We start from the raw sequence: 17,051 nt of genomic DNA, 5'->3' as shown, positions 1-17,051 counted from the left end.
CCTTCTGCTTGCAGTTACTATAATAGGAAAGCTTTTTTAAAACCAAAGCTCTCAGAACATGAATGTACAGTGTTTTTATGACAACTAGCTGACAGTTCACAGCAAGTCTGAGGATAGTGGTGGTTGACTGGGTTCAAAGTAGGAAAAAAAGCAAAGGGGATGGTGATTTTTCTAGACCACTGATTGTGTCTAGATCTCATAATCTTTTTTCATGTCTATTTACTGAGGCAAAAAAGTCTGAACACCACTTCCAAAAACATTTTTTATTCTTATTATTAATATACTTGATAGAAAAGGGATCTGCTTATAAAGGATAATATTGTGTGTACACATACATATCTGCAATTTTATTTACCTGCATGTTGAAGGACAGCATCTTTGTTGTTTGCTCCTATAAATACAAATAATTTTAGGCCATTTTTAAAGCATTGCAAATTTGGTGTGTTTACTCTGAAACTTTTTAACTTTTTGCTTGTGCTGTAAGAGATCTTAAATAGACATTATACATGTTACTACTGCATTTGGCCTTTGTTAGGATAATTAAATGAATCTTCAGAATTATAACAGCTTCATGTATATTACTGATGCCCATCCAAACTTTATCAACCCCATATTTACAGAGAGTGATAAGCCACGAACAGGAACAGGTGAACCAGTTTTAAGTTTGCACTACAGTACAGAAGGAACAACTACAAGCACGATAAAACTGGACTTCACTGATGAGTGGTAAGAAGTTAATTTTGTTTTTGACTGGTTATTGATCAGCACATATCACTAACACTCATCTGGCATAGATACAGGTAAATTATTTTTCCGTATGGTATATGTATATTTTTAGGTGTATATAGACAATTTGAAATGGCTGTAGTCCTTAATGCATTCAGAATGTAAAAGATACGTGATACTTTAACATGAAATTTATGCAAGAGGTTTTTTGTGATATTTACTGTGAATCTTTGTAATGCTAACTTAATTTGAAACACTGTATCTTCATCAAACCCTAGCATAATATTAGTGTTCAATATCTTACTAAAGCAGGTTAGTACAGTGATGGAAAGGTGGTCCAGGCGCTAGCACTTAAGTTTTAATTCTCTGCTCTACTGGAGTTCTCATATGGTATTTTGCAAATTAGTCTTTCTGTGGCACAGTTCCTGAGTTGTAAACCAGTGAAATTAGTATTTCTGTGTCTGAGGAGTGTTGATGAATGCATCTGGAATATTGTGTCCAGTTCTGGGCCCCTCAGTTCAAGAAGGACAGGGAACTGCTAGAGAGAGTCCAGCGCAGAGCCACGAAGATGATTAAGGGGGTGGAACATCTCCCTTATGAGGAGAGGCTGAGGGAGCTGGGTCTCTTTAGCTTGGAGAAGAGGAGACTGAGGGGTGACCTCATTAATGTTTATAAATATGTAAAGGGCAAGTGTCATGAGGATGGAGCCAGGCTCTTCTCAGTGACATCCCTTGACAGGACAAGGGGCAATGGGTGCAACCTGGAACACAGGAGGTTCCACTTAAATATGAGGAAAAACTTCTTTACGGTGAGGGTGACCGAACACTGGCACAGGCTGCCCAGAGAGGCTGTGGAGTCTCCTTCTCTGGAGACATTCAAAACCCGCCTGGACGCGTTCCTGTGTGACATGATCTAGGTAATCCTGCTCCAGCAGGGGGATTGGACTAGATGATCTTTCGAGGTCCCTTCCAATCCCTAACATTCTGTGATTCTGTGTGATTCTGTGATATGGTTAAGATATCAACTTTGTGGATGGCTTAGATATTACAGTGATGGCATCCTTTTCAGATAATAAATGCAGACTGTCTATCTGGCCTGACTTCCTTGGTTTTGTTTCAAAGTCTTGTCACTAGAGCATCTCAGGATCTCCCAAAACAACCACAATCCTTATTTCATCTCCTCTTACTTCTATTCCTTTGCTTATGTTTTCAAAATTATTGTAGAAGACAGTAAGTAGAAATGCTTAGTGGCACTTGTTACTGGGGAAAACAACAACCTACCACATTTAGCTACTCTTAAGTGCTGTGGCTTTCGACATAAAACATACACCTTGCCCATAGCAGTTTGGAAACTTTAAAGAGTGATGTGTGTGTTTTCACAAGAATGAAGACTTTGCCCATGTGAATCTGAAATACTGTGACAGTTATGTTCACCCAATCTATCAGACTGTATTTCTAGCTAGAGTCCAAATCCAGCAAGCTTTGAAAGAATTAGTTTTGCTGTAATGCTTTTAACTAATTCTGCATTTAGTTTTGTAGTCATCTTTGTTTAATGTTTCAGGATAGGCAAATTTCACAAGAGGAACAGAGCATTAGCAAATGTTTTGTCCATTTATTCTAGTGGGGTTTTTTAATGTAATAATAAAATATTACTACCACTGTATGACAGAAAACAAATTGTATTATACAATATAACACTTTGTTTCTGTGTTTATTTAAAAATAAAATTTGAAAAATGCATTTTACACTTCAAACAGTTAATGATAGAAGTGATTCTGAAGATGGAAAGTTTGTATTAACAACTACCTCAAAAACAATATTAAGAAAAAGTAGAGTGTACAGGGAATGGAGATGAGAGACAGGAAAATTACTTGTTACAAAAAATCTGTAATTGGGGAAGTAAAGACACAGTGAAAACTACTAAGTTCACCATTATATATTCTGTCTAATAGCAAGTATTTTAACAAATCTCTTGGGCCAAGGGTTAGCACCATGTGAATGACAAACATCAAATGTAGTACCAAAGGAGAATGGAGGACTAAACATCATGATCTTTTAAGACTAATGGCAGCAACATTAAGGCTTTAGGACAGTTCTGATAGAAAGGCATATTAAAACAAGCAGTACGTGGGAAATAAATCAAAATTATGGGAACTAGAATGTGCATGATTCAGTACCTTTTATTTGACAGAATAATGGGTTCTAGAAACATACATGGTGTAATAGAGAGAAACTGTCTGCATTTGCAGAAAGCGTTTAATACTTTGACACATGTTGAACTTCTGTTCAAGGTGGGGCAGATAGATCAATAAAGACACTGAACATGGTGGTAAGCTAACTTATTGGAGCTTTTGTAGTGAGTAGTGTAGTGTGGGTAGTGAGAGGAAGAAGCACTTCCTAGCGGGACAAAGTTGCAAGGCATTGTCAGTTCAGAGGCTAACTAAAAACGTTGTGCTGAAGAATGGAATAACAGAAGTGGGATGTAATTCCATATAACAAAATGATGCAGTTGAGGACAAATAGCAAAAACCTAATCTGAAAGTTGGAAGTATTGTGAAAATGAAATGGAGGAAGACATGAACCTACCAGTCACTTCATTCTCAGTATGATGCAGCTACTAGAAAGGCAAGTGTGATCCTAGATGTCACCAGCTGGGAGACTTCAGCCAAGGATGAGAATTACTGGTGCTGCTGCTCAACTCTGCTTTGCTTTGTGACTTAGAATGCTGTGTGCAATCTTCGTCATGCTTTCACAAAAACTGATTCAAATTGTCAGAGGTTCAAAGAAGAGTTATGCAGAGAACTGGAGAAACAAAAAACCTGCTACAGAAGTAGATAGTAGGGTACTCCAAATCCAGTACAGCAATGAAACAGACTTTTGCTCATCAAGATGAGTAAAAGCTCTGGTACTTAATGTAAAAAATAAAAGTACTGAAGTCTAGACTAGATTCTCAAGAATCTAGACTAAGCATGATTTGTGCTGCTTCTAGCAGTGTAGTGTGTAATAATATAGTAATGACATACACAGGTAAGAAGATACTTGTAACAATGCAGTCTAAATTTTTGAGAATCGCACTTAAAATTGTCATAACTCGTCTTTGTTTCCACCTTTGTCGAGACATTTGCCTGAGCTTGAGGCCACAACACAGATGTGGGATAGGAGAGAATGGGAGAGCTCAGGACCAAGGTTTTGCATTTCCTAAAATAAGGTCTTTTGTAGAGAGTCTAAAAACATTAGTTTTGATGACATTCGGAACAGCAGTGTTACATATTTCCTGAGGAATTATTTTCCTTAATGTAAACAGAAATTGGTATTCCACAATAATTATCTAAACATGAATGGGGAGTAAATCTCAAGTACCAGCCTATAGTAAATCTTGAGAACTAACAAAACTTTGAGGACTGAAAACCGACACCAGAAGTCCATGCCTCAAAAGGTACAGGAATGGTAGTTAATGGTGAAGAACCTGGAGAATTTTATCTGAATTAGTTTTTTAATTGGATGGGATAAGATTGTGTTGGTGCTCAGCTGCAGCTTGTAATACCTTTAATAAGATCTCTGATCATTTATACACTTAAAAAATGCGTAAATAGTGAAAGAGAGCAAATCCTTTTGAGTTCTCACAATATTTTAAAAGCAACGAAGAAATCCTTTAAAGGTTCAAAAAAAAAAAAAAAGGAAGGTGAGAACAGGGTTCTGTGATGCAGAGGAATAGTGTGGGATGAGTGGCGATGGACATAATAAAAGATAACTCTGAAATTGCTGTGCAGGTTGTTAGTTATAGCTGCTGCCAGGAGCTATTGAATTGTGAGATTGCAGTGAGAAAGATGATGTGGTCAGGCTGTGCTATTGCAAAGATCTTATCTATTTACGTTATTTCTAAATTTTTTCTTTACATGTTATGTTGCCAGGAGCAGCACAAATTCAAGCTCTAGAGGGAGTGGAAGTCATTGCAAAACTGAAGGCCAAGAAGACTCTCTAAAAACAAAAGCCTTAGAAGAGTCAGGGCCTGAAGGCGAAGAAACAAGTAAGATACAGCATTACTTCTGTGATGTTAAGGTCACAATTCTGCTCTCATATGTTTATGACTACCATTGAACACAACGGGGAGTCTCATACATATGCATATGAAGGCAGAATACAGCCATAATAGAACATGAATTTTTTTAGGAAAGAAAAAGATACCAACCTGAGATACTTGCAAATAAATATAAACAAAATTAACTTATCCCATCTTTAGTTCTAACACCCTTATTCTTAGGGACATATTCCGCCTCAATTTGCAATGAAAAACGGAACAACTGCACGTTGCAGTCATAAATGATTGTTAGGTATTTTGTTACATTTCTTTCAAGCGTTCACTGTATTTTGTTACATGGGGTTGTCTTGCTCAATTCATTGCCAAAAGGCAGGCAAGTCAAATTACTGGTTCCAGAGAAATTTTTTTTTTTTAAAATCCCTTTTAATAGAGGGATAACTTAATTTCTGTCTTCAGAAATAGTAGCTTTCAGTAAGTTTCTGGAGAACAAGTCTTACAAGGAGCGGCTGAGGGAAGTGGGGTTGTTTAGTCTGGAGAAAAAGAGGCTCAGGGGAGACCTTATCGCTTTCTACAAGTACCTGAAAGGAGGTCGTAGCGAGGCAGGTATTGGTCTCTTCTCCCAAGTAATAAGTGATAGGACAAGAGAAAACAGCCTCAAGTTGCACCAGGGGATGTTTAGATTGGCTATTAGGAAAAATTTCTTCATGGAAAGGATTATCAAGCAGTGGAACAGGCTGCCCAGGGAAGTGGTGGAGTCACCATCCCTGGAGGTATTTAAAAGACGTGTAGATGTGGTGCTGAGGGATATTGTTTAGTGGTTGACTTGGCAGTGTTAGGTTAATGGTTGGACTTGATGATCTTAAAGGTCCTTTCCAACCAAAACGATTCTATGATTCTAAGTGATCATCTGTTTCAGGAGTATTAATGCTATTTTTGCAGCTAAAGTTCTCATAGCACAGGATATTAAGTATATTAAGTAACAAGAAAGAAATACTTTTTTCTTTGTTAGTGTATTGACCTGGGCAACCAGATGGGTTTATATATGCTGACTTTTATGTGATTAGTATCCAAGATTTCAGTAAAGTGACATGTGGACTTTGGAGGGGATTGCTTTGATTGGTTTGATCTAGGAGTGCTAGTATTGTTTAGATTTGCTTATGTTATAGATGTGCATCTGAATGAAATCATGTGATTTAATATTAAGTTGTTTAATTCAGGAGTTCCTGATGAATCTCACAAGGAAGATGCAAGCGCTGAAGAACTGAAAACTACAGATGAAACTGTAGAGACGACAGAAGCAAGTATGTATCTGTAGTCTTTCAAATATAGTTATATGAAGAAGTAGAGAATGAAAAACTATATTTCCAATATAAACTCAGTATGAATAATTTAACTTCTGTGAGCATTTATAGTGTCTTCTAAAATAGGCTATAATTGTTAAATTATTAATTAACTTATATTAAGGTGTGACTTATTTTCCCCAATATTTTCTGTTAGCTGTATCAGATAAACCTGGTCCTGAGCATTCTGGAATCCAACCAGAAGAAAATGCCCCCAATGTTGATGCTGTGTCTGGAAATGCAGAGGAAGAAGCCTCCTGTGAAAAAAGTGCAAATCAAGAAATTTCAAGTCAAAATACTGAATCCACTGCCAACTCACTTGCTGCAAACGATGAACCTCAGCCACACCCAGAATCCTCAGGGCTTGCAACTCCAGATGAGTCCTCTACCAGGACCTCAGCTCTCCAAGAAACTGATGATAGTGATGATGATCCTGTTCTGATCCCAGGGGCAAGGTATCGAGGAGGACCAGGACACAGGTTAGGGGAATACTGATCTCTGCTATTGCTTGCCAAAATGCATTTTTTTTTTTTGAATGGAAGATCTAGAAACCCATGCCTCATATCCTTAATTAAAATAAGTTGTTCTTTGACAACCAGCCAAGAACTTGATGGCTGAGTCTACGTATCTTACATATAGGCAAATTATAGCTATATTTTCCCTCTGAGCCAGGCAAGCTCCTACAGATCTAATACCCACTTGTGCTTGTTTCTTGCCTGCTGAATACCCCAGTGCTAAATATTTGCAGTTCATTTTTTACTATTTTCCCTGTAGTCGTAAGTATAGAAAGTTCATAAATTTGTGTACAGGATACAGGGACCTACGTTTTCTTTCAACTGTACTTTAGGTGTTCTTACTTTGGCAAAGCAAGAGCTTTTAACTGTTGTTGTTCAGTAATGCTGTGTTTGTCTGTAGTACATATGTTAAGACTGATGTGTTCAATTTTTCATTCTTACTGCTTTTTCTCTGAAGGAGAAACTCTGTAATCCTTTTCCTTTTGTTGGTTATTGAATATCAGTACGTACAGCAGTAAGAAAAAAAAGGTAGATTACTAGTTGTCATCATTAATAAAAGATGCATTTAGTAAGCTTTGTGTATTCAGTAAACTTAGCCCCCAATTTGGTCTTGTCAGTTTAATACCTTTGTTCACTAATTTCAATTCTTGGACTTTTTAAAAGCTGTAATAATTATTTAAGCAACATCTCTATTGTTAGACTTAAGAAAACACCTTTTTTACTTGTTTTAGATGTTATGTAGCCTAGTGTCAGATGCCTTAGCTTTATAGAATCATAGAATTGTTTTGGTTGGAAAAGACCTTTAAGATCATAGAGCCCAACTGTTAACCTAGAACTGCCAGGTCCACCACTAAACCATGTCCCACATCTACACATCTTTTAAATACCTCCAGGGATGGTGACTCCACCACTTCCCTGGGCAGCCTGTTCTTTTGGTGAAAAAATTTTTCCTATGTCCAATCTAAACCTCCCCTGGTGCAACTTGAGGCCATTTCCTCTTGTCCTATCAATTGTTACTTGGGAGAAAGACCAACCCCCCCTCCCTACAACCTCCATTCAGGTAGTTGTAGAGAGCAATAAGGTCTCCCCTGAGCTTCCTTTTTACCAGACTAAACAACCCCAGTTCCCTCAGCTGCTCCTCATAAGACTTGTGCTCTAGATCCTTCACCAGCTTCATTGCCCTTTGGACTTGCTGCAGCACCTCGATGTCTTTCTTGTAGTGGAGCCCAGAGCTCACAGTATTTGAGGTGTGGCCTCACCAGTGCCAAGTACAGGGGAACGATCACTTCCCTTGTTCTGCTGGCCACGCTATTTCTGATACAAGCCAGGATGCTGTTGCCCTTCTTGGCCACCTGGGCACACTGCCGGCTCATATTCAGCCAGCTATCAATCAACACCCCCAGGTCCTTTTCCACCAGGCAGCTTTCCAGCCACTCTTCCCCAAGCCTGTACCAGTGCATGGGGTTGTTGTGACCCAAGCACAGGACCTGGCAATTGGCCTTGTTGAACTTCATAGGGTTGGCCTCGGCCCATCGATCCAGCCTGTCCAGATCCCTCTGCAGAGCCTTCCTACCCTTAAGCAGATCAGCACTCCCGCCCAACTTGGTGTCAGCTGCAAACTTACTGAGGGTGCACTTGATCCCCTCATCCAGATCATTGATAAAGATGTTAAAGAGAACTGGCCCCAACACTGAGCCCTGGGGAACACCATTGTGACTGGCCGCCAAGTGGATTTAACTCCATTCACCACAACTCTTTGGGTCCGGCCATCCAGCCAGATTTTTACCCAGCAAAGCGTACATGCATCCAAGCCATGAGTAGTCAGTTTCTCCAGGAAAATGCTGTGGGAGATGGTGTCAAAGGCTTTACTAAAGTCTAGGTAGACAATATCCACAGCCTTTCCCTCATGCAGTAAGCAGGTCACCTTATCCTAGAAGGAGATCAGGTTAGTCAAGCAGAACCTGCCTCCTATCCTGTTCAAAGGCAGCGTTATCTTGCTATTAACTTCTTACACTAGGAATGCAAATTCTCTACAGGAAGCATTACAATATGTATTCATTAGGAAATCAGAAAGAATTTGATAGTTGTGTATGGAAAACGTTTTTAATAATTTGCAGGTAAAAAACGTTGTAAGCCACCACATTGTCAGTAGTGACAAAAAGAAGAGTCAGACGTTGCTTGTTACATTGCATGAGTAATTCTGCTCACTAAATGACGGTTTTTATGAAAAAGCCAATATATACAGATTTCCTCTTAATCCATTAACTTCCCATGCAATAGTAAGTAGTTGTAGATAAATATCTAATGGCAAAAATAGTTTTCACTGCAAAGCCAATGCTCATTACGATGTATCTAGTGATTGAAGAGCAAGCTATGAAAAGCCCTGCAATTTTAATCCCGTTTCTGTTTCCGAGCAGGATTCTTAGCTTCTCTTCATGCACCTTATATTGTCTCTAAGATGTAATAGTTTATGTAGTAACATAATAAGAGTGACACTTCCAGGTATCATATGGCTGTTACAATTTCCCACTAGTGGGGACATCTTAAATAAGTTACACTTCATCTGACATTCTTTTTTTCCTTGTTTTTGTGCAGTGAGACTTCTTCCTGTAGCAGTTTCAATTTCGTATAGGAAAGATCATTCAGCTAAATGATATAATTAAAATTCTTTATTCAGCCCCCTGCTCCGTTATTCCTTCCCCAAATAAAATCTGACAAAAGTTGCTGTGTAGTCAGTACTAGTTCAGGATTACCTCCAGGTTTTCATTACTCAGGTTTAATGCCTGACCAGTTCATTTTGTTCTGCTTTTGTGTGTGTGCAAGCAGAGAATTTTTCTAGTTTAACTTCTGAGCAGTCAGATACACATTTGCATTACATTCCCTCCTATTCTGCTTTCAGGAGTTTCTAAGTGTCCTCTGAGATACTGATGAAAAGTAAGACATCATATGTGTGCTCAAAGGAATTTGGATTTCCAGAGAGAAAACAGGCACTGATGGTCCTGAAGGCTACCTATAAGCCCTGTTAGTATTTGTGTCTTATATGAAATAGAGTGAAAGGCACTGGAAGTCCACTCTACTACTACTATGACAGTTGTTACAGCATATAATCCATTTCATAAACTGATCAAATTTATATAAAATCCCCCTGGCCCCTTAACTGGTGGGAAGCTACCTCAAAACATTGCTGGTATAATGGGTATAAATTGACTAAAATTAGTCATTTTGTTTTGCACTAACATACTGTTTTGATTGAAATAATTTTTTCATGCCCAGTGCTTATCACTTGAATGATGTTCATCCTGTTCATTTTCAGCTTTTGTTTCACTAGACTGAGTGCCAAGTTTGTCTCTCAGCAGTAAAAATCTGTGGGTTTCCTGCCATCGTGCTGGTTCCTGTCTGCTCCTCCATGTTCCACTTTTTTCCTGAGTATGGTAGACCAGAATTACGCACCCTGCACTGTTTGGATTTGGCTAGGATTAATAGTATGAGTATTACTCTTGGTCTAGAGAAGATTCTCTGAGACGCAAGTGAGCTGTAGTTACATCCTTCTGCTCTCTTGCTGATGGCTGTCTCATAGTGGTGGCTTGTGGTCAGACACAAGATCAGTTCGTATACTGAAGTCTTTCCTACTTTGTCATTTCTAATTAATGTGTTCTTGTCTTTCACCAGAAGGAAGCTCAGAAGTGTATGACTGTCAATTTTATACTACTGAATTTCTACCCACCTCTTTTTCTCAAGGTCCTCCAGTCCCCTCTATATTCATAAAGTTACCCAACCTCATGTCCTCAATGCACTGCATGAGTACATTCCTACATCTTGCTCAAAGAGTATAAGCAATATATTAAACAAAATTGCCTGCAAGACTGGTGCTTAACTCCACCAGTATGCTTCCTATAGGCTTACGTTTTATCTTTTTTTCACTTAGTAAATTTTGTTACCTAACAATTCCTTTACTAAATCTCATTTTCTCAAGTTTATCTAATAATTTAGTTTCCAGTGTGTCATCCTGTAAAATAATTAATGGCATTAATATAGAAGTAATAAAGTAGATTTTTCTCTCTCTAGAATATCTAGGGGGGAGTTGCTTTGGGGCTCTTTTATTTGGGTTTTTTTTTTGTTTTCCTTTCTGGAGAAGGTTATAAGGCTAGCCTGCAATAATCTACCTTTTGTGAACCTATTTTATGCAGCAGCAAAACAAAATGTTTAAATCTAATTTTTCTCTAGGACAAAAAATAAAAAAAGAGGCTGTAGCCTTCTGAAACAGAATGCTAAAAGCTGTTTGACTAATAAGCCTTTGCCAGTATGTAGCATTACTGTTTTATCTACAACCAATTTTAGGTTTCTTTAGGTTGTGTTTTTATATACCTAATAACTAGCTATTGTTTATATTGAGGAGAAACAGTTGGGGAAATGAAGATAAAGGAAACTCTCAGAGTCCTTTTCCCACTGTAAAGTACAACTTTCTCCCCTGAGAAAGGAAGGGGAGAATTCTGATTCTGTACTCTGAAATCATGATCTTAAACTTCCTCTTAAGGAACAGAAGTGGCAGTAATACCCTTTTGATAGCTCTGTTGATGGTACCTGCAGTTCAATAAATGGAGAACTTCCTGCTGCATCAACCACGCTGGTCTCACTTCAGTTTTAGTAAGATAGATGTAGATTTCAGATTTATGAATAGAATGTTGTCCATTTTTCACACCTGATGTTGACAGAGCTTCCATTATTTGAATTTTGTTTGGATACAAATCCAACTTTTAATGTTTTCAAACCGAGGACTGGGTCTTTTTCTCTTTCTTACATAATCTAAGAATAGATACAAGGGACATAATCTCTTTTTTGTGGGTGCTTATAAATCTCAAAACATAACGAGGATAGTTTCTCACCAACTAACCTGAAACTGAACTGTGAGGAAAAGCTATGCAACAGATAAGGAAACACAAAGTTTGCACCCGCTTTAATATTTTGAAAAGGGCTTAGAATAGTAGCAACAAAATGTGTAGAAATACCACGATCCTTTGGTTGATAAATTGGCTACGTCAGCTGAATGTTGACTAGGCGTCAGCTGGGAATAGTTTTGACACAGAAGGACATTTCTTTGAAAGAAATAATTGAGAATGTGACATCTGACTTTTTTTCTGTGCCATTTCGGTAGCCACTGAGCATCACTATAGGAATGGTGAAGATCAGTGACTAAAAGAAGCCAAATAGTTATTTGAATTTTTAATTGTCATTGGGCTAGTCAATACATGCTCTTTTTTAACAAAATGTATAAGGAACTGCACAGACTATTTCTAAATCTAAAAAAATGAAACCTGTTTTGTACAGCAGAGTGGTTTAGCTGGATACTCAACGGAGAAAATAACCTTCTGGGCATTTTAGGGAATCCACAGGGAAAGATCTCTTCTCTTACAAATATGAGGAGATAGGCAGGTTTGTAGGTCTCAAAGTATGCACATAGCATATCTTCTATAAAACTTACTAAGTCCAGCAAATTTAGTTGGAACAGATAGATAATCTGGCTTGCCTTAGCACCGTGCTTTGTAGTCGGGGCGGGGGGTGGGGGAATCTATGCAAAATGTATGTTCTTCGTGCACAGAGAGTGCAGTTTTTAATGGATTGATCTTAATTTTCACAAATTAGTCAAAAAAACTCTCCAAGGGCTGCTTTCCTACTTAAATGACAGAATTAATTTTGTTTGGACTTTGGCAGAAGCTGGTCTATGAGCAGAGGCTAAGCCTGGAAAATGTTAAACTAGTATGTTAAAATTTCAAACAAATATGAATGTAAAATGGAAATGATTATGCAGCTGCTTCCACTTCTGCTATGATCTATGAAGAATTACCACATTTTGTAAGATCAGCTTTGTGTACTGTTATGTAATCTGAATACTATTTTTACTGAAATCAAAGTAGTCTCATATACTAACACATCGAGAAGGAGTCTTCTCAGTTGGAACACAGAGCACATTTTGTAATAGATGCTAACCTTTTACAAACGTGTTACCCAGCATTTTTGAATGACTTCAGTTGTTGTTCCCTTTACTAGATATAATATCAGAGGAACAGCGATAGGTGATAGAATAATGAGGTAATTAATTATTTTCTTCCTCCCCTCCTCCTTTTATTGCCGTATAATGGATTTATCAGGTTCTTGTTTGTCATCTCTAACTGGCATTTTAAGGATTGCTATACTTTAAATGCTATGAATTACAGAGCATATTGCTTGAGCTATATTTAGCTGCATGTATTGCACGGAAATTGAAAAGAAATGGCAGTGTATACATTTAACAACCTATTAACCTTTTTATTGTGTGCCATAGAAATTAATGGAATTTGAAAAGCGTGTAGTTTGTGAAAAGCAAATACCTTGTTTTATTCAGCTGCTGAGGAACGTGTTGTATTTGCATGTGCCACTGCTGACTTGCTTTGTCTGGTAGTAGAGAACACCCAGTTCTGGACAAAAATATTAGAATACGGGTATCAAAGACTGTTTATATTTTTTGCCTGAACAAGGTTATGGAACTGAGAATTATCAAAGTTATATTTGATAATACATATGTAGCAAGATACATGCTAAATCTTACACAATATTTCTTTTAATGAAGGTAAATGAAAAAGTCACTTGATCTCATATTCCTCATTGAAATACTTGAGTGAATTAACTGTAAGAACATATAAGGCAATTTGGGCAATTGTACTTGGCCACATGCCATAAGAGGGAGAAACTATATACTGTGATTTAATGCCAAAAGCTATATATATGGGAAATGGAACAAAATAATTCTAATGATGAAAATTAACTTCTTGGCTTTGTGTGGCTGGAAAGGAAAAGACTCAGGATGTGGTTTCGTAAGAGACTCAGCCTGAGTCCTATATTTTAAATGCCTACAGGAAAATAGCGCAGACGTGTATTTCTTTGTCTTATGTTCCAATCTGAGCTGCAGTTGGAATACATGGATTTAACTTGGCAACTTTCTTAAAGGTTCAGGAACCTCTGTACTTTTTGTACTTTAAATTGCACTATAGGCATTCTTTCTGTCTTAAACATGCTTACTGTGGAGTTCTTTAGCTGTTCAGCACAGCCCATGGGAATATTTGTTTCATAGTGCTACAAATTTAATATAAAAACGAGTGATGCATTCAGCATAGGATTTTTTCAGTATATTTTTCTCTGATTTTCATTGTCATTCTGCAGCATATCAGGTGAAAATTTAAAAATGCTTTGTAGCTGAGAACAGTTGAAATGTTGATTGTGTTGGAAGGCCGGGAAATGACTTAGGAGTGCATTATGGTAAACATTTCTTTTTATATAATCAGCAGTGAAATAACTTGGGCTTTAGGGTAGAGTCAGTGTGTTGTTAACATGATGGTTTTGCCATTGTTTTTGAACTATCTTAATGCTTGAAATATGTCAGCGGTAGTAAATCTCTTCCAGAGGTTCAGAGGCTTCTAAAGGAACATGATTATTTGTTAATTAATATGATGGTTGTAGGTTAACCCTGGCAGACAGCTCAGCCCCACACAGCTGCTCGCTCGCTCTTCCCCAGTGGGATGGGGGAGAAAATCAGAAGAGTAAAATAGTGAGAGAACTTGTGGGTTGAGGTAAAGACCAGTACAATGGCTTATTAATTAGTCACCTTCCTGAGCTGGACTTGCCTTTGGTGCTGATAGCCAGCTGGAATGCTATTAGATACGTGGCTGGAATTCTTGGGCAGCAGCATGGTAGCTGGCAGGTGGATTCCTCTACACGGTCAGTGAAGAAATGACCATAAGGTATCAGAGAAATAGGTTCTAAAGTAATGGTTATAAGCCTTAGGTTCCCTGCAGTTGTTTTGTGTAGGGAAAATAGTTCAAATGAGAAGATGGCAATGAGGGGGAAAAATAGTATCTTAATTTGAAAGAGAAGAAGAAAAGGTACCGAGGTTTCTGGTACCTAACAAAAAGAGACAATGTTTATCTGTATAAGTAAATTTGGAAACTTAAGAAGTGATAAAAATCCTTAATACTGGAGGAATCAATACTGAGCTCAGTACTCAATACACAGCTGAGACAAGAGGCAGGGGAAAAGGAAGCAAGTACACGCAAGCTCTACAGCCAACTAGCTCAGGAGGTGATCGGTCTGTGATAATGGTGTTTGGAAGAAGCAGGGTTATCTAGGGTACCCGATCGATTTTATGGCAGCAGCCACTGCATCTGGACCTCTCGTGGAACAAAGTATGTAGCAGAATTCCTGTAGATTATTTACAGGTTCAGTTGATGGATAATTGCTCAGTTTTTCCCTCTTTTTTTTAAAAACATATCATTAATTTTGACTGGCTCTCTTCTAACTAGTAGATGAGCGTAGTTGTTTTAAAACATGCAGGGCTGGGTAGCCAGAAATTGTTGAGTAACATAGATTGAGAACTGTGGTCTGCAGCTCTCTCTCAAAAAAAAATTTTTTTGAAGAGCAATATGTGACATATTGTGCTTTAAGAAACAAACTAGTTAATTAATTATGCAAATTGAATAGATTTTAATTTAAAAAATTTCTTATTACACTTCAAAATTTCTAAACATCCAGAAAATGGCCTATGTGACAATTTTTTAAAATATATATTTTTTTCTAAGGCTTAACTTACATGTTTACATCTTTTCCATTTCTCTCTGTATAATACATAGCTGTGGACCAGTCTGCATCACAGGGCTTTTGTGGTTTTGGTTTTGTTTTTTTTCTTTTGAACCCATGTTTAATTGAAATAATACAATGGCTTCACTTCTAAATCCCTATTCCGCTCATCTAGGGCTTAATTTAAATGAGCTTTTGATAATTAACAATCGACTTTGAAGATTTCAAACCTGGCTGATCATAAGGGGAAAAGTTGTGCTCTGGTTCATGTCTACATTCTTACTTTTGGAAGTAATATTTAAAAATTATCTTTCCACAAGGCACACTCCGTTGAAGTGATGAAAGTACCATACATCAGCTTGGACTCAATCTTACTAAGACTACACACACCAACTTTATTGTAAGATATTGCAGCAAGGTGCCACAAAATTTGGCAAAACACACTTAAAAAGGCTTTATACCTGCAGACCAGACAGTAGTACTGGATTATTCTGCAATCAGAGAACTACCTACAGTATAAGGGCATTACTAAAACAAAGTGCGGTTTCATTGGCTTTACAAGACCTAATGTTTTCTGTACCATAAAATTAATAACATTAATCTATATCCAACATTTCTCAGGCATCTTCATTGTTTGATACCTGGATGTGAATATATAATACAACTGTATCAATTAAAGGGGTTGCCTGAGGAGTGCATAAATGTCATTATCTGGCATTTTGTGCTTAGAAGAGTACACGGTTTGGAAGGGAAGCAGCAGCTCAGTCAGGCTTAGCTTAGGCTGAATTTAAGAACAGTACGAATTGCACAGCGTGCTTCTGTATCTGCTGATGCTCCAGGTGATTAGGCTACTATCTAAGTTTATATTGGCACAGACAGGAATTGCTTATCACAAATACAAATGAAAATTTAAAAGCCACAAAACCAAACATGTTGGATTTTTTAATTGTTTTTCTTGTGTGTGTGACTTTAAAAATGTGTAGAAAATCTGTAGTTACGGAAAAGTAATATCTCTGAGAGAATCCTTTTTCCTGCAATGTTCTGTGTTCTGAAATGTCATTAGATTGGGCTCCTATTTCTCTTTTCTGGAGAAGACTTGCCTCTGCCAGGTTCCTGCTTTTAGTAGTATGTTACTAGAGTGCCCGATAACAGTATCACAGTTATAGCCATTTATGCTTGGCTGCATTCTCCCTGTTGAAGGCAATCATTGACTTTACAAGATAACTAAGTATCAATCCATTCATGCCTTTTAAAATAAGACCCAAAATCAGGATTTTAAATTCAGAGCTGAATTTAGTGGAAAGACAGTTTTTACCAAAAGTTGCTTCTGTGCTTCTGCTTTTATTTAAAAACGCATGATTCTGACTGCTGAATAGTCTGGAGGTTTTTTTGTAATGTCTGCATTCAAGCCTAGGGGAATTTAGAGGAGGAGATTAATTTTTCTAGAGATGTTAAGATGAAAAATCATTCAAGAAACTACTCTGGGTTACCATTTAGTTACTTTAATAACATCTTCTAATCCCAAGACTTGTTACGTCTATCTAGCAAGTAACCCTTCTGAAAGAGCTAGACAAGCCTACTGCTTTGTCAGTCCTAATGATGTTTAACTTCTCAGCTTTTTCACTGCATATCTTTTATTAATTAATGTGCATAAATACACTGAAAATACACGTAGCAATCACAGTAAGCGATAGGTGCAAGGCTAGCAGGCGTGCTTCTGAAAGCAAAAGGGTCTGACTGTGCTGAAGAGCTGTGTGTGCTGTTTCCAAAGCTGTGTGCTCACTGATGGGGTTGGTAGCAGAGTAGTTGTTATTACATGATTCTTGCT

General features: G+C 37.6%; 1 protein-coding gene across 4 annotated transcripts in view; it reads left to right on the top strand.

The window, feature by feature from the left end:
* Positions 1 to 17,051, top strand: part of DCAF6 (DDB1 and CUL4 associated factor 6) — a 96,317-nt gene that overhangs the window by 64,093 nt on the left and 15,173 nt on the right. For 3 of the 4 annotated variants that reach the window (XM_068395629.1, XM_068395628.1, XM_068395626.1), the window contains 5 exons: positions 621 to 726; positions 4,637 to 4,752; positions 5,982 to 6,065; positions 6,262 to 6,583; positions 12,665 to 12,706. In XM_068395629.1, coding sequence (XP_068251730.1) covers positions 621 to 726; positions 4,637 to 4,752; positions 5,982 to 6,065; positions 6,262 to 6,583; positions 12,665 to 12,706 — 670 coding nt within the window. The remainder of the gene's footprint in view (positions 1 to 620; positions 727 to 4,636; positions 4,753 to 5,981; positions 6,066 to 6,261; positions 6,584 to 12,664; positions 12,707 to 17,051) is intronic. The other variant, XM_068395627.1, reaches the window with a different exon arrangement.

Source organism: Nyctibius grandis, chromosome 2, assembly GCF_013368605.1.
Source record: "Nyctibius grandis isolate bNycGra1 chromosome 2, bNycGra1.pri, whole genome shotgun sequence".
NCBI classification, from domain to species: domain Eukaryota; kingdom Metazoa; phylum Chordata; class Aves; order Nyctibiiformes; family Nyctibiidae; genus Nyctibius; species Nyctibius grandis.
This window is presented reverse-complemented; position numbering and strand designations above follow the sequence as displayed.